Source organism: Aspergillus aculeatinus, assembly GCF_003184765.1.
Source record: "Aspergillus aculeatinus CBS 121060 unplaced genomic scaffold BO66scaffold_41, whole genome shotgun sequence".
NCBI classification, from domain to species: Eukaryota; Fungi; Ascomycota; class Eurotiomycetes; order Eurotiales; family Aspergillaceae; genus Aspergillus; species Aspergillus aculeatinus.
In genome coordinates this window covers 212,700-228,498 of record NW_020291510.1, presented here as the reverse complement: position 1 = coordinate 228,498, position 15,799 = coordinate 212,700, and the positions used below count along the sequence as shown (strand labels likewise).

Genomic DNA, 15,799 nt, shown 5'->3' with positions numbered 1-15,799 from the left:
ACTGCTTATTCAGTCTTGGAGACAGGAGTTTTCAGTGGCTGAATTATGTCGGCATCGAAACAAAGTTGACACACCGTACCAAGAAAAGACAGGCAGTGTGTAGATCAATCGAATACAGTCGTCAGTAGGGATCCAGGAGGGGCCTGTCTACAGACACAAATACGGACCAGTTCGATAAATAATCCATCTTATGAGTCTCGCAAATATGACTCTAGCCGATAGAATCAGCGGGCTATCACTTGATTTCCTGTTATCTAAGAAGCTAAAGTTTATGGCGGTATTGACTACGAATGGGAGGGACTTTAGAACAGGTATAGTTGACATTTGGATTGTGTAGAAAAATGAGATTACTATAGGGTAGGAAAGTTTGTTCTGAGAACCATACGCATAAATAGCTACGGTTAGAACGCCAAGTTGCTCCTGTTTATGCTGGTAGCATGGATAGACTTGGCGTAGCACCTCCGAAGAGTGTCGGGCGCGTATAGCAAAGACATGCACCTTAGAGTTTGTGGAAGCTCAAACCTTAGCACTCTTGTTGCATCCAAGCATACTTAGAAACAATATTATCTTTTCCCGGGTTCGCAACCCACTCGATAATCCTAAATCCAGGATACTTCCAATTATCGCAAAAGCATTTTCATTCTGCCGTGTACAATACACACTCCGTGGCCGATCAGAAAACATTCCGCCTCTTCATTCATCATCGACATCAGTACTCAAAGCGATTTCCTTCATCTCCTCCAGGTTTTGCTTCACACTCTCCAACTTCTCCACCATGCGCGGGAAGCAATCAGTCCCCAGCGGGAGGCGAAGGAGATGCTCCTTACCCTGCCCCTGGCCCTGTAGTTGAATCACGTCAAGGATCCGCTGGACCGCCTTTGATGGATCTCCGCTCTGCTTTCCCGCAAAAGTCTCCCATTTACCCATTGCAGCTGCCAGGGGTGTGTCCTTGTAGCCCTCATTTAGCCCAACAGCGGGGGTCCTGTGTGATCCGATGAAGTTGGTCCGGAAAGCGCCCGGCTCCACTAGTAGGAGACGGATATTGAATGGGTCGAGCTCGGTAGACAGGGCTTCAGACAGGGCTAAATTTGAAAGGAGGTTAGCAGGACATCCCGACTTTTGGTAGCAAGACCGAGCTGGCCACTTACGTACCTTCGACAGCGAACTTGGTCATGGCATATGCCGCAGAGGATGGCCCGGCGGCAAAACCCGCAATGCTACTAATGTTGACGATGGTGCCCTGGCGTTGCGCCCTCATGAAGGGAAGCACGGCTTTGGTGACCCTGACCACACCATAGACATTCGTCTGGAATTGAACGTCGAGCTCATCTTCGCTGTAGTCCCTTAGCCCCATACACATGCCATCGGATTGCAATTTGTGCCCTCGTACCTAATATCCTCAATGCTACCCACGAGACCGTACCCAGCATTATTGATCACAACATCGATTCTACCGCCATGGTCTTGGATCGCTTGTGCCACTTGCAAAGTCGTCTGCTTGCTAGTCACGTCCAGGGGAAGCCATGTTCCACCCAAAGCTGTGATCTGGGGGTAGTCCTTAGCTGCTTTGGTCGGATTGCGAGCCGTGGCGATAACTTGATGACCGGCCTTCAGCGCCGCTTCAGCGAGGAGGGCCCCAAAGCCGGAGGATGCTCCAGTGATTAACCAAACTTGAGGGGCCATTGGGCTTGAATTTGTTGCAATAGTGAGGTACATATAAATCTGTCAAAGGAAAAACGAGATGGAAGCAGGAAATATGTACAAGTGCGTCCTCAGCTGTGCGTGGTTGGATATTTATATCTGCCAGGCGATGTGGATGAGAGCGATCACTCCTGTATGTGGAATCGACCCCGTGTCATCGCGCCCGAGATAGCCGGTTGTCGAGTCGAAGGTTGGTACGCTTCATTGCGGGTCTCCAATATACACCATAGAGAAGAAGGTGAAAGAAAATCATGGGTGACAGGAACATGTTCAATGCATGCCTAGCAAAATCCTAGCGCTTAACTGTATCTTCTTGGCGTGTATTTTCTGATCGCATCACCGTTGCCACCCATGCTGGAATGTATTTGCTATCGTTGCCAATAGTTTGTCTAGAAGGCATTATACTCACTCACACCCTGTTTCGGCAGGTGCAAGGTGATCTTCATCCCATCTACCCATCAGCTACAATTGATTGACCGAGTATACTGCGGGCTATTGATTCATGTGAAGTAGGTGGAGCTCAAGCTACGTAGAATCAAACCTGACTGCTCCAGAACCGGGGGCGGTCTTTGAGAGGTAGAAGGTTTTGATGATGATCACGAAAGAAAAAACAGGTTGATGGAATCAGATTTCGGTACTTCAATGACGACGATAGTGCTCTCTCAGAGTGATAAATACCAGGTTCCGGGGAAGACATGCATTCTTGACTATGGTCACTGAATTAAAAGACCTTCAAGGTTTATCGTGTGACTAATGTCCACTTCTCTCGACTATCCTGAACTGCAGTAATTTACATTGAAACTCACCGGCTAGCCGAGTTTTACCCGCATCAACTAGCCACTCTAGGCATAGACTTTGAGTGTCCACGGTACCACGGATCCAATCTCGCGACCAAAATCTACGCAAACCGATACGTCCGTTATCTCCGGCGGTGCTCACATACGAATCAGGACAGATAGGCGGTCGCCGGTACTTGAGTAAAATCAATATCTCCAGGCTACCTCTCCGGCCTTCAGGGGTGGATGTAGTCCAGAGGGCCACGCCCAGAACTTGCCAGGCTTGATAACATCATTCCTGTTCAGAGATAAGAGGCTATCGCCAGAGGTGGTTAGATCTCCTGCAGGTGTATGACAGAGTGGATTCCACTAAGACAATTCAGGAATGATAAGGCCCCACTTCAAATGAACTGAGATCGCAGGCGAAGGCTATCGCTACTTTAGCTCTACGCTTGCACCGCAGAGGTATATTCCCGCCCACTTGTATGTGCTCTTTCTTCCTGTTCTTCTTCATATACACGATAATTACAGCTTCTCTTGTCATCCGATTGCATATACGCCCGCAGCGACAATCGGCAACATTGACCGGTAGTAGGATGGCCCACAACAGCACCCATGAGTTTTCCATCCAGCGAGAGGATGACTTCTCTGGGACATCGTCAGCCAATAGAAAAATCCGCGTACAGAGAATCACCGCACGAATTCAAGAATGGCCCGAGGAAGATTGGTCGGGTATCGCAGACCTCAAATTGCGCAGGAGGTTGCAAAACCGGTTGAATCAGCGAGCGCGACGTAAGTCCTTGTGCGCGCAGAACGCCCATAAGCCCCGACACCCACCTTTGAGGGAAGAAGGTTTTGCAAGAGGCATGTAACTGAGCAAATGAGTATCTGTGCAGGTCTCAAAAAAGTGGAAGGCCCTCAGTGTCTGTCGACTCGTCAGAGCGGCGACGGTGCCGATCCCTCATCTACTACGGAGCTGGGTTGCGCTCCCGTGGCGCCACCGTTGGCCTCTTACCCTGGACAGGCTGTACGTACGCTGTCAGATCATGAGGAAAGTACGGCCCTAGCTGCTCTGAGAAAAGTCGAAAACATCCACGTTCTCCACCCGGACATCAGTCACCCGGAGAGCGTGCTGCAGCACATAGAAGCGGTGGCGCGCGAGCAGCATCCGTCTGGAGACCCACGTTCCGACATGTTGCTCCATCTGATACAGTTCAATTTTACCAGAGGCCAACTCCAGACTATGAGGATCCTTGGTCTGACCTCAGAGCACATGGACGATGATGCCATCTCGTTCTTCAACTTACCGGGACCATGGCCGCACGAGATGGTACAATCTCTCCCCGCCAGTCTCCAACCTACTCTAGTGCAGCGCACCGTAGTCCACCATCCGTGGCTCGACCTGCTTCCCCTCCCGGCTATGCGGGACAACCTGATTCTGGCGGGAGAGTCATATGACGAAACTAAGCTTTGCCTTGACATGAAGGGGCTTGGCAGCGTGCACGGCGAATATTCGGGGATCATCATCTGGAGTGATCCGTGGGATCCAAGCGGGTGGGAGATCACTGAGCCGTTTTCACGCTCCTGGGAATGGGTTCTCCGGGGCTGCTGGGAGATCTTTCACTCGACCAACGCCTGGCGAGCGCGTCGCAATGAGGAAGCGCTTCTTCCTGTCACCCAAATTTAGAGACTCTATCTGCCTATACGTCATTCTAGCCCTGTGAATTGGAAGTCATAAGCAAGGATTGGTGCATGAAGCTCCTTCGGTTTTCGAGTAGCGTAGCACGAACAGGTCGAAATGCATTCTAATGATCTCTTACACCTGCCGTGAATGTGATTCCTGGTAAATAAAGATGAACAGATTTAGGTGAGCACAGAGGTATGCTTTTCGGGGCGAGCTACCAGACTGAGGGTATCCTTCCGCTATTATTCCGTCAGGAAAGTTGTTACCTTCATCTAGCGTCCCCAATTTCGCCATAGGTATAATACACCACAAAGCCCAGTGCCGATTCTTCCCGCAAAGCGGTAATATTGCTACTATCAGAGAAATATTATGTTTCTCTCTTTACATCCCCCACGCAGAGGCATATTTACTGCGGTAGCCAGACATTTGTTGAATTCCTTGTGCAGATGCGCTACGACATGCAAGTCAGCTTTATGAGAATAATAGATTCATCCTACGCAGTAGCTGTGCTCCTAACACAAGGTTATATCTCCAAAACATCTTATCTCAATCATTGACCAAAAGTTCCAGGCTTAATTCTAGGACACAATTCCAGCCTGGCCAGCCCCAGACGAAACAGCCTGGCGTCAGCCAGATGTGCTTGAGCTTTAATGGCCGCACAACGATCCAAAAAGCTCGTTGAACCGCTCTCCAGTCGGCTTGGTGTTTTCCACCAGCCTTCTCATCTCGCTGAGCTCCGCAGGTGTCAATTCCACATGGCGCGATCCCCAGTTCTCCTCCAAACGCGAGGGTTTGGTTGTACCCGGAATGGTGATGAGTCCCTGCGCAGCCACCCACGCCAGCGCGATCTGCGCGACCGAGCAGCCCTTCCGAGTTGCCAGCTTCTTGATCTCATCGACGATGGCTTTGTTCTTGTAAAAGTTCTCGCCCTGGAACTTCGGGACTGGAAATTTTTCCTCAGTCAGTCAGTCTCTGTTCGCGAACTTGCAGTCAGTGTGGGAGGGCGTACCGGTGCGTCGGAAATCATCCGCGGCAAAGTCATCGGGAGACTTGTAGTCGAAGTCGTCCACGAGCCAGCCGTGTCCCAGCGGGCTGAAGGCCACAAAGGCTACCCCCAGTTCCTTGGCCGTGTCGATCAGGCCACTGGTCTCGTGCACCGTCTCAAACGCAGAGTACTCGGCTTGCACTGCATCGATCTTGGCGACTAGAGAAAAGATTAGCGCCGGGAGATCAAGGGATTCAGCTAACTACGGGTAGACTAACTGGCGTGGGCCTTGCGCAAGGTTGCAGCAGAGCATTCCGACAGGCCGATGTACTTGGTTTTGCCGCTCCGGCGGAGTTCGTCGAGGGCGCCGATGGACTCCTCGAGAGGGGTGTCTTTCCACGGCAAAGGCTCGGTCAGCATCCATTCCAACAGCACGGTTCCACGGTCGGGCAGCTTTCTGCTACGTACTGGGATCTATCCGGTGAAGATAGTAGAGATCCGGTGTGAAACCCAGTCTCTCAATTGTGCCCTCAATGTATTCCTTGATGTGAGCGGCCGAGTTGGTGACTTTGCGCTCAGGTCCGAAGACTTCGAAGCCACATTTCGAGGCGACTACACCCCACTATGATGTGAGCCTGTGATGCATCAACAAAGACAGAGGAACACTTGATTTGACTCACCAAAGAGCTTATCGCGAACGTTATGCTTCTTGATGAAGTCCCCAAGCAGCTTCTCGTTCTCGCCGGCCTTGTAGGCAACCTGTCCCGTGCAAGGTGATTAGACAGGACCTGGACGTTCTTCACACCCTAGACTTACCGCAGTATCCCAGAAGGTGCATCCGAGCTCGATAGCCTTCAGAAGAACGGCCTCGGACTGGGAGGCATCGAGATCTGTTCCCATGCCGTGATTGAGGCCCATGGCGCCGAAGCCGGGAACTGGGACCTGCTGGTCGCCGAATGGGAGAGTCTTAGTCATTTTCGGGAAAGTGAAGTAGTTTGATTCAAGAAGTCCTGGCAAGTTTCGCAGTTTCGGGAGTGTGCGTCTAAACATGAGGGCCGACACTCATGACCAGCGCCATCTGCGAGTATTTATGCAACCCTGGCCGAGCGGCGTGATATTGCAACCACGACCTAAAAAGGGCTCTTCTATGCACCATCCATGGAAGAGCCCTGAGGAAGAAGGTTATTTCTCTTTTGAGTTAAGCATCATGCAGGTGTATGACAGGGCCAATGAACAGCAAGTGGCAAATCTGGTTCTGCGGGGCGTCGGCTGCGCGGAGGTATGGGAGCTAGTGGCTACCAGCGCAGTTAAACCCGATATCCGTGCTAATCTCCGATTCTTATCAGATACTCTAACTCGCGTTATGGTTAATTATATGATGAATTTGTGATTTTGCAAGCCTCCAACAAGAACATCCTAATGGCATCTTTGTGCATTTGTCAATTATTATTCGCATTTAAGTACCATGTTATTGATCACACATGAAGGATACAAAACATATTCTGTTTCCCTTCATGGTTCCACCCTAGTTCTATGGAATATATCTGTTCATTGTCAAGAACGTGCTCTCTTTATATCGCTGCAATATACAATGTGCATTGGAGCTTTCTCGAAAGGCTAAAAGGTCCCGGAATCATACATAGATTGCTCTTTCTTTTGGGGCCGGGAAAATGAGACTAGCTCAACTATAGTTGATTGACTCCGAACACAGCATATGGACCTCATACTTACCAACCACCGGGTATCACAAGTTTCATACTCTAGAATTATTCCTACACGATAGTCTCCAGCCACAAACAATAAGATCTCTCGGCAGGGGAGGGAGAGAAAAGAAGAAAGCAAACCCCGGTTTCAAGGGTGAGAGCCAGAGGGGGAACCACCCTCACGAACACACGACAAACCCATCCGTGCCCGAAAGGCTCGATTCCACTGTCTCGTGTATCATCACACCGCAGTAGATCAATTCCTCGTTGCTCCCTTCCATGTACACGACTCGCATAGGGGTCTCCCAATTGGTCCCCATGGCTTTCTTTTTCTCGTCCTTGGACCACGCCTTTCTCGAGGCTCCGGTCCAGTAGACCGGGTACTCCATCAGCTTGCTGTCACTGTTCTTCGTCTGGTCGTCACACTCCTGGACGCCCCAGGTCAGGGCGTTGAAGTTCTGGTACTGGTGCGGGTAGCCGCTCTTGGTGGTCGTACTGAAGCCCCCGGACTTGGCTTGAGCCTCGGCGGTGGAGGTGGCTATCTTGAAGCTTTTGACCGTACTCTTGTTGGTCTTGGGAGTGCAGGTGATAGTGCCCTATCATAAATATAATTCCACGTCAGCTGTTGTGGAGGGGTGTGTGAAGCTGAGAAGGTAAAGAAAGAAACCAGGGTATTCAACAGTTTCATCAGAACTTACGCTACGTGCTTCCAAGATGTTGAGGACATCGGTGCTTTCCTCGTATTCTCTAGCATCGATCCGCCATTTGTTGTTCCTCTTGATTCCCACAAAACCATTCTCACCGGGCTCTCTAGTGTGAGCTGACAGTGCCGGGGCGGCAAGAAAACAAAGCGCGAGTATGTTCTTGATTTGCATTTTAGGCAAAGGAGTGAATGTGCATACAAACAGATGTGTGTAGTGAAGGAGTGAACAATTAAGAAGGATTGCTGATTTGTCCGGTCGTGCAGGGCAGAAGGTCGTTCGAAGAAAGCATCCTGCTGGCTTTATAGCTCGTTGTCCCGGTAGCAGAAAGCTACCGACCAGCATCAGAGCGGAAGTTTTCACTGTACTCCTCGATGCCTGCATGTTCGAATGCAACTAGTAGGCGAGACATGATGTCTCTGATACCTACATTAGCACTGCCAACACAAGCAGCTCAGTTCGCCAATAAAAACACAGACTGCTTGTTATGCGTTCCGGAATTAGCTTCGTGGGAAGAGATTATATCCTACTGGAACTGTTTTGGCATCTATATCAGACAGACTAGACTTTCATTGTAAGACACTTCTGCGCTTCTATTGGAGAGTTCGTCTGCTTGAAAAGCTGAGGTGATTTCTGATGCTTGTATGGGGGCAGAATGATCAGAGACTGCCAGGGGCGATCTGGGGCCAAAGACCCCAAGCCTGGGGGCGTTATTCCACGCAAAGCTCGAATGATCCTCCTTAGGGAATTTAGACAACCTCATTTTCATTCGATCTGACTCATCTGAAAATATTGTTGGATAGAAGCGTGCTTCTTATAGGCCTGTGCACGCCTAGGCCTGTTCATTGGGCTTGGCCGCGGGCAAACCCGACCGGGAAGGATAGCCCTAACACCAAGCAAGCTGTAAGTCATTCACTAGTGCTTACCATGTCTAAGCCACGCCACAACCAAAAAACAACCCCCCATCACTCCACTTCCAGCGGCTCTTCGATTCGGATCCTCAATCTACTTTTCCCTTCATTTCATACTTCTCGACAAACCCAAAGCGACAACTTCACCCTCTCAATGTCTGCTCCAAAAAGCACGGAGAACCCCGGTTTCGACACTGTCCTTGACTTCAACATATTCGAACACCACGATGATGAAGAAGACCTCTTTTACAAGAACAAACTGGTCGCAATTGTTGAGGGTGAGATCACACCCAGGCAGGCTGCAATAGAAATAGACACCTTCATCACGCACGACTCGGAGCGGTTATACAAACTGCACCGGGCGTATCATTTTTCGCCCGAAGACTTGCCCGACGAGATCCGTGGTCAATTACCATTACCCGCTGATAGCGATGAGAGAGAGCTGGGAATCCACTGTCCGAATCCCGGAGGACATATCGAAATGTTCATGCACTGGGTTTTCCGACTAGGCTCGGCCTTCCCGCCCGGCCATGTCGGCCAAGACCGCCTGATCGCCTTTCTGGAGGCGCTGCGTGATCTACCAAGACATGAGATTGTCACTATAGTATCGCCCTCGGTAGCACCGCCCTCGGACGGCCAAGTCGAGCAGAACATGTATACGACTCTAGAAGTGTGGCCGATGGGGGGCCATTGGTTACTCCTGCAGATGGTGGCTCATTACGAAGCACAAGGTATTCCCTCTTTTATGTTCCCCCTCCGATCGATTCCCTATCTTTCTCCCTGGCTAGAAATCTAAGTGAGAACCGCTGACTAACCTCCGTCTCTCAGCCTACTTATACCGTCTTTATGCGGCTACGCGACTGCCCCCTACTGAGATAGACCTCCGGCTGCGGAACTTCCAGTCTGCCATCGCGCGCATGACGGCACTGGATCTGATCGATTGCGGATGGCTCTCTTCGTTGGAGGGCATCCTTCCTTCGCACCCCTGGTACCCTGATCTAAATGACCCCGAGGGTCAAGGGTTTGGCAAGGATCAGGGGCTCCGATGGCTTGCTGGTTGGATCATTGCGGGTGTGCAGTGGCTGCTTCGTGCTGAAGTGGGGCAGTATGTCTATCAACAGTGTCGGAAGAGGGAGAAGATTGTCGAACGGTCGGAGATGTGGAGTATGCAGCGGTGGCAGCAGTGGAAGGATCAGTCTTCATTCGCCGCAAATGAGGTACGGGTTGGTGTACATGCTCAGGAGCTGGCCCGGTTGGCGCTTCAGAAGATGATTGAGTATGAAGGTGGAGGTGCTACTGCGGAGGGTGATTTGTGAGATATCTCGATATGTGCAGTAGGGATCGGCAAAGCGCACTAGCATGTCGAACCACACTTTTGAGGCATTGGGTTATTACAATTTTTTGTCTTATGTCTGTGGAGTCAAGTTGCCTTCGAGCCAAATTGATATCCTTCTTTATACTCTTACAAAATGCGTCAAAGCCGCCTCTAGCTTTACTTCCGTAGATAATTTGAATAATTAGTGAATAACTCTAAGACCAATTGTTAATCACAAACTAAAATCTTGGACACCTGTCTCTGGAGACCTTTCTGTCCTAGGTGGTCGTAGTACTCAGCCCTCTCGCGCCGCATTTCTCGCGCCGCGCAATAATGCAATGCCGTCGACGTCCTAACTTTTTCGAGCTCAATAAGCCTTATTCCTCCTACACAGAACTCATACACTTCTTGATGCCACTCCACAAACAATGCAATGACCTCCTAGAGATCAGTGCCGCATCTTCCGCCCCAACAGACAAACCGGAAGCCAATGAAACTCCCCTCTCTCTTCTTCTTCATCTCTGGGCTGTTTCCGCATGACATCCTCATGCAACGCCGCCAGCCCGGCCAACCACTCCTCCTGAGTTGGCACCGAGGGCGCCACCGCCCGCAGCTTATCCAACACAGCACTGCTATTCTCCAATGCCAACATGAAGGTATCCGTGGCGAGGGGAATGAGCTGTGGAGTCGCCCAGGGGGTTTGCTGCCGGCACTCGACCACCTTCAATGTCTCGGCCTTGTCGTCTAAGACAGTGGTTTGGATGTGGTGGGCGAGGTTGTCGAGCCATCTAGAAGGCTCCCATATCAGTCTTGATAAATGAAATCTCTTGAGGATAAATTTCCGGAACAATGCAGAGAGCCGAGGTAAAGGCGGAGAAGCAATCTAATGAAACCAAACAGAAGAGAATCTCACCGGAAATCATGCCCGGTCACCACCGTCTGCCGGTTCATCAATTCCCGGAATCGCTGAGCCGGAAGACCACGCTGCACGATACTGCCGAATCGAGCGTCTTCCCATTGGAGATAGCCACCTGGCTCTGTTCGCCCTTTCGTGTTAGTGTGTTTGCTTCCTTGTGAATTTTTTTTCCTGCATGATTTTCTTCCTTGTTTTTCTTTTTCTTATTCGCCTGAATCCGAAGTAACATGAACATACTCAGCAATCTCGAAGCATGGCGAATCAACGCACTCGGATCGTTGTCGCGGATGATGAAGGCCCACATGCGCAGATGCACCACGTCGAACTGGCCGATTAGGGCTTCCGGGATCGTCGGGCTGAGCGAGTCGAGCAGCTCGAAGCGCACATTCGCGGGCCAATACTCCTTGGCTGGGAAGTGCGTGTCGGCAATGTCGTAGGCGACGAGGCGAGCGTCTGGGGGAAGGTTGGGAGCAAGTTCAAGGGCCCAGATTCTGGATTTTGTTTAGTTTTGAGGAGGCTGGGCTTTGGGGAAGACGAAGAAAGGTCCCTTTACCCCGTTCCGGCTCCAATATCGGCTATTATCATTCCATCTTTGCGGGGAATCTCTGGGTGCAGGAGATATTTCGTATGCAGCTGCCACAGGAGGTGTTGCGCGTCGAGGCTGAAAGGTTTGTGGGAATTAGCAGAGGAGAATAGTGGGGAAAGAGAATAGGTATGATGCGTGGGTGTAGGCCTACCGAACTGCTTCGGATCGATCGCGTCGCAACAAATAGGTGGTGGGGGAAGGGGTCATCATGGTTATATCATTTACTGTTCCTCTGAGAACCTTGGATTTTGGCAATCAGAGAGAAGTGAAGGAGTCTTTCTTTCCCTTTTGAAAAAGAAGTAACCACATGCAATACATTAACTGGGTAAACTCGATACATCCGCAGCAGCCACCAATCTCGGGCGGGCACTCCGTAACAAAGGATTGCCGATCGACACCCGACTAGTCTTCTAGCTAGTGCTTATCCTCCAAGCCCCTTAGCACGATGGTGCCACGTCACTATCGTAGAACGCGGTCTTAGTCTGCACCAAATAGCCTTGTTGGACATTATTCCCGCTTGCATCGGCACCCCGTCCCCGTAGTGTTCATCCTCCTCCGTAAACAGCCGCCATCGACCCTTGCCGACGGATTTCGACCGGCTGCTGGGCCACGATCTGCTCTTGCCCGTCTGGAAACTGAACAAAGCGCTCGGCAACCCAATCTGGGTTCGGAGATATGTGTACAAGGGTCGCAATCAAGGGAGGCACGCTGGTGGTTGTGAACATCACCCTCTGAGCTTAGCCAGCGTAGGAGCGAGAGGGGAAAGGTATGTATGGAGGCAGTAGACTTACCAGCAACTGTGCCAACGTTAAACTTGACACACGTCCAGATCAGGTACGGTACGAAGTTCCAGGTAATGTCCTCCGAGCTCAGATCGACCCTCAGCAGGCACACAGGCCGGATTATGGAGACGACGGTAACACTAGCGATGCAGTCAGCGCTTAGCGCCCCCCTTCCCCTCTCCCCAAGAACCCCTCGTCAAATTCGGTAACCACTCTGGAATAAAAACGTACAGTCCACCCATGAAGCAAGTTAATGTAAGCACGACCTTCTGCATTCGGTTGGTGTGAAGTTGCCAGATCGTTTTTAGCGGAATAGCCAGTATACACAGATTTGTGACCGTGTCTGGGATAGACTTGCCCAGAAAATAATCCCGGCTATTGACCCAACATTTGGCGGGGATAAATTTATCCCAGTAAACCTGCAAGGGAATGCACCGGAGGCAAACAATCAGAACCTGGCGGCACGAGGAAAAGGAAAAAGAGATTAGCTGATCAGCACGCAAGTCGATGAAAGGATCATGACATACACTAGCGAGCGCCCAGGCGGAGACAGCCACGGCCACTCCCGCCGTAGCGTGCATAATATAGGGAATTTGAAAGACCCTTCGGGACGATAGCAGGATTGAAAATTTGATAGCTACCATAGTGGCCACATATCCAGGTTCTGCAATGACCAGCGCTTCAAGAAAGGTCGGGACAGAATCAGCGGGAGCCACCCATACATGCAGCCCAAGCCCATGTTGGGTATCTGTACGAAGGTGATCGGAAGCAAACAGTAACTTGTAGAAGTAAGATAGCGGAATGAGAAAGCTTACTCCAGGCACAAGGTAGCAGGGACGGAATTGCCCCGAACACCTGTAGTCTATGAAGTTAGAATCTTGTCGTATCAAATGGAAATGTAAGGAAGAAGGGGCATGGTATAGACCAGTGATAACAAAACCACTCAATCATCTCACCACAGTCCAGCCTTGGCAATAGATTGGGCAGTGAACCGCAATGCAACTGCCAGAGATGGGGCTGTGTGCAGGTGAAAGTACAGCAGATCACAATGGGGCCATGGTACGTTGGTGACGTACTGTACAGCAACTTGCTACATACAGTGCCCGGTAGATGGATTTATGTACCAGTATTTCCATCTTTAGCCGGATTTCAGATTTCAATCTTCACATTACTTACATACGTACTCCACGGGATTATATAAAAGATCAGGATTTGTTGTTGTCAACTCAGATTTCTTCTCATTATCAGTGATGATCCAGTACTGAAAGTTCAGTATATGAGTTCTCAGTGGCAGATATAATGCATCGGCCTTGCGAAACTGTATACTCTATCAAGCTTTGCCTTCAAGTTCAATAATCATCTTGCCACTTGAACAAATTCTCAATCACGCTCGGGGCCAAAATGAGGTTCACCTGGTGTACCTGGAGGGAGGGAGTAAGGGGGGTCCGGGGACAACGAGCTCGAACCCCGTTGACGACAATTGCCAAGCTGTGTGGTGGTTCCGAAATGAGAGCAAAAACTCGAAGTAATCCCCAAGTGCCCGGTCTCGGATATCTGGCAGTCAAGTGATTTAACCTGCGCTGTGTTTCTCCCATCGTCTCGGCAAGAACCTCGCTACGAGATCACTACAGCTCCGAGCTGAGCCTCATCCTCGAACCGTCCGCACTTAAAGGGTGCGCTGAAAGGGCCTAATGTTACAGTTGCGGATGTCATCAACGCTATTGACTACGCTATCCCCGCCATTGAAATTATCGACTCGCGTGTCGAGAACTGGGAAATCGACCTCCCTGATACGCTCGCAGGTAACGGCTCTACCGGCGGTATTATCCTTGGTGGTACGCCTCGGAAGCTTACCGATCTCACTCTCAGCAATATCCTCGGCTCTCTCTAGTACAACGGCCAAGAAGTGATAACAGGCAACACGAAGAACATTCTGGATAACCCAATCTCAGCTATGGCATGGCTAGCCAACCGAATCGCTGAGTATGATATTGAGTTCCAGGCTAGACAAGTCATTATGCCTAGAAGTTGCCTAGAAGCGATCCCGATAAAGAAGCCCGCATTCTGGTCTTCTACATTCGAAGGATGGGGTACCATTGAGTTCGAAGTTGTTTAATTTGCTGCTACGATGCGAAAAGAAGAATAGAATTCACAATCCCAGGCGTGCGCACCAAACCTATCATATCGGACTTATTAATTACAGCTTAGTTAACTAAACTACGGCGACCGATAAACGCCATTCTTCAAAACCCATGGGTAAAACCGGCATATTTTCATCTGACCAAGTTACATTTCTAAATTTCCAAATCCATCATTATCCTATACTTTTCCCTCATTATCCTATGCTCTTCTATTATCCTCTGCTACTCCTAAGAAGTCATACAATAAAAGAGACATCGTCAAATTAAACTATGCGTAATTATCTTAGTATATGAATTGCTGACACTAGTAATTCCCAATTCTAGTATAAATACATGGTATCTACATCTTTACCGTCGCTGGCGTAGGTTCCGCTGTGTCACTGGTGGTGTAGTGCGCCTCCGCTTCCTTCGTGGTCGCTCTTCCACAATGGGCGCTGGGTGTCCATTATGGACGAGGATTCCAACAGTCTTTCCATCGATATCGTGGCCCGAGATGGTAGTCCACAGGTTATCCTTCGAACACGGCGGAATCACGACTCTTCAGATTCGATTCGACTCGGAACCACCAAGACTCAGGTTCCGGTTCCATGTTTCCGAACCCGCGATTCGACTACAGTGTGTGTGTGTTTTAGCGAGTTCCCTCCACTGTTTTTAAAAAAGGAAAATCGATGTCGGCTCTCACAGCGAAACCAAGCATGAATATGCTGACTGCAAGCGAAGTCAGAATGTTAGAGCTAACGTGGAAGGCCTGGACCGTATATTCCATTCCCGGAGCGGGAATGGAATATGCCCAGGGACGTAAAAGGGAAATATGTAAGAATCTTTAGCATTCAAGTTGTACTGAAAGAAGACAATGGGTGCACCTGAGAATTAGTCGAAGCTCACAAGGCCAAGTCAAAGCCATTTTCGGCTGCTTGGAAATTTTCTAAGAAAAGTCAACACTGAGAACTCTAATACCAGTGTTCACAAACCTTACTGAGGGTTTTGAGGGTCTTCCAAATTATCCCAGCCGATAATGCCATTTGCCAAGTCCGTTAGTTTATCTTAGCCTGGGAGAATTAGCTCCGGGCGTTTCTCTCCGTCCGTTGACAGTTGCTATTCATGACGTGTTCAGAAGTATCCATTAGAAGGAAGTCTCGCAATTTGCACTTCAAAAAGGACAATGTACGGCTTCAAATTGACATCCGCTGCAGACTGAGCGGTTTTGAACGATCCACGGCAACAATTGGACACGGATAGAGGCTTGTATCGGTCGGAGGTCAATAGGTAACCCGGTAATTTTCAACCGCGTACGGAGTACGGTTGTTTTTGAAACAGCATACTTATCCGAAAATCTCGCCAAAAGTGATGCGGTCACCGGACATTTTTTGCTCTAGTACCTTGACCCTTCATAATAGGGATTGTGTCGGGGAAAGGTGGAGACGCATAATTCAACGACAAGAAATTCTTTGTTACGTGGGAAACCAGATTGTCTGTGTATTTGTATGTAAATATGGACGGCGCTTCGACCTTGGTACGGTTCTCCGAATACTCCGTTACAGCACACGGAGGTAACAGCTAAACCCGGCCGTTTTCTATGTAATTGGAGATTCTTTCTT

General features: G+C 49.9%; 8 protein-coding genes across 8 annotated transcripts; 3 read left to right on the top strand and 5 right to left on the bottom strand.

Annotated features, from left to right (window-relative positions):
• Positions 1-693: 693 nt before the first annotated feature.
• On the bottom strand, positions 694-1,683 carry BO66DRAFT_457559 (putative short chain oxidoreductase/dehydrogenase; the record flags this gene model as incomplete). Its single annotated transcript, XM_025652173.1, has 3 exons — positions 694-1,082; positions 1,153-1,334; positions 1,391-1,683. The coding sequence occupies 3 exons, from the start codon at positions 1,681-1,683 to the stop codon at positions 694-696; spliced, it is 864 nt and encodes a 287-aa protein (XP_025501390.1).
• Positions 1,684-3,073: 1,390 nt separating this feature from the next.
• Positions 3,074-4,164, top strand: BO66DRAFT_328795 (DUF3425 domain-containing protein; the record flags this gene model as incomplete). The annotated part of the gene is made up of 3 exons (XM_025644001.1): positions 3,074-3,269; positions 3,302-3,427; positions 3,545-4,164. The coding sequence occupies 3 exons, from the start codon at positions 3,074-3,076 to the stop codon at positions 4,162-4,164; spliced, it is 942 nt and encodes a 313-aa protein (XP_025501389.1).
• A 644-nt stretch (positions 4,165-4,808) lies between these two features.
• Positions 4,809-6,121, bottom strand: BO66DRAFT_403757 (aldo/keto reductase; the record flags this gene model as incomplete). Its single annotated transcript, XM_025648885.1, has 6 exons — positions 4,809-5,104; positions 5,171-5,365; positions 5,425-5,538; positions 5,615-5,758; positions 5,827-5,905; positions 5,963-6,121. The coding sequence occupies 6 exons, from the start codon at positions 6,119-6,121 to the stop codon at positions 4,809-4,811; spliced, it is 987 nt and encodes a 328-aa protein (XP_025501388.1).
• An 822-nt stretch (positions 6,122-6,943) lies between these two features.
• On the bottom strand, positions 6,944-7,439 carry BO66DRAFT_457554 (uncharacterized protein; the record flags this gene model as incomplete). Its single annotated transcript, XM_025652172.1, has 1 exon — positions 6,944-7,439. A coding segment is annotated over one exon (411 nt), but the record flags the coding sequence as incomplete, so codon positions are not given.
• Positions 7,440-8,520: 1,081 nt separating this feature from the next.
• On the top strand, positions 8,521-9,897 carry BO66DRAFT_379214 (uncharacterized protein). The gene is made up of 2 exons (XM_025645830.1): positions 8,521-9,192; positions 9,290-9,897. Exons 1-2 carry the CDS (start codon positions 8,616-8,618, stop codon positions 9,775-9,777), a joined length of 1,065 nt encoding a protein of 354 aa, XP_025501386.1. The 5' UTR covers positions 8,521-8,615; the 3' UTR covers positions 9,778-9,897.
• A 167-nt stretch (positions 9,898-10,064) lies between these two features.
• Positions 10,065-11,522, bottom strand: BO66DRAFT_354733 (class I SAM-dependent methyltransferase). Its single transcript, XM_025644832.1, has 5 exons — positions 11,430-11,522; positions 11,246-11,353; positions 10,930-11,183; positions 10,690-10,813; positions 10,065-10,564 (listed from the first exon to the last, which is right to left on the bottom strand). The coding sequence occupies exons 1-5, from the start codon at positions 11,486-11,488 to the stop codon at positions 10,225-10,227; spliced, it is 885 nt and encodes a 294-aa protein (XP_025501385.1). The 5' UTR covers positions 11,489-11,522; the 3' UTR covers positions 10,065-10,224.
• A 301-nt stretch (positions 11,523-11,823) lies between these two features.
• On the bottom strand, positions 11,824-12,704 carry BO66DRAFT_473380 (uncharacterized protein; the record flags this gene model as incomplete). The annotated part of the gene is made up of 4 exons (XM_025653043.1): positions 11,824-12,014; positions 12,070-12,200; positions 12,292-12,515; positions 12,588-12,704. 4 exons carry the CDS (start codon positions 12,702-12,704, stop codon positions 11,824-11,826), a joined length of 663 nt encoding a protein of 220 aa, XP_025501384.1.
• A 757-nt stretch (positions 12,705-13,461) lies between these two features.
• Positions 13,462-14,188, top strand: BO66DRAFT_430543 (uncharacterized protein; the record flags this gene model as incomplete). Its single annotated transcript, XM_025650531.1, has 3 exons — positions 13,462-13,585; positions 13,761-13,895; positions 14,013-14,188. The coding sequence occupies 3 exons, from the start codon at positions 13,462-13,464 to the stop codon at positions 14,174-14,176; spliced, it is 423 nt and encodes a 140-aa protein (XP_025501383.1). The 3' UTR covers positions 14,177-14,188.
• Positions 14,189-15,799: the final 1,611 nt, after the last annotated feature.

Bases quoted from the DNA above. Each gene is read 5' to 3' on its own strand.
- BO66DRAFT_379214 (XM_025645830.1), top strand. From the start codon at position 8,616: ATGTCTGCTCCAAAAAGCACGGAGAACCCCGGTTTCGACACTGTCCTT. The intron at 9,193-9,289 runs GTATTCCCTCTT...TCCGTCTCTCAG, and splicing joins GGCTCATTACGAAGCACAAG to CCTACTTATACCGTCTTTAT.
- BO66DRAFT_354733 (XM_025644832.1), bottom strand. From the start codon at position 11,488: ATGATGACCCCTTCCCCCACCACCTATTTGTTGCGACGCGATCGATCC. The intron at 11,184-11,245 runs GTAAAGGGACCT...AACAAAATCCAG, and splicing joins GATATTGGAGCCGGAACGGG to AATCTGGGCCCTTGAACTTG. The intron at 10,814-10,929 runs GTATGTTCATGT...AAGGGCGAACAG, and splicing joins CCATGCTTCGAGATTGCTGA to AGCCAGGTGGCTATCTCCAA.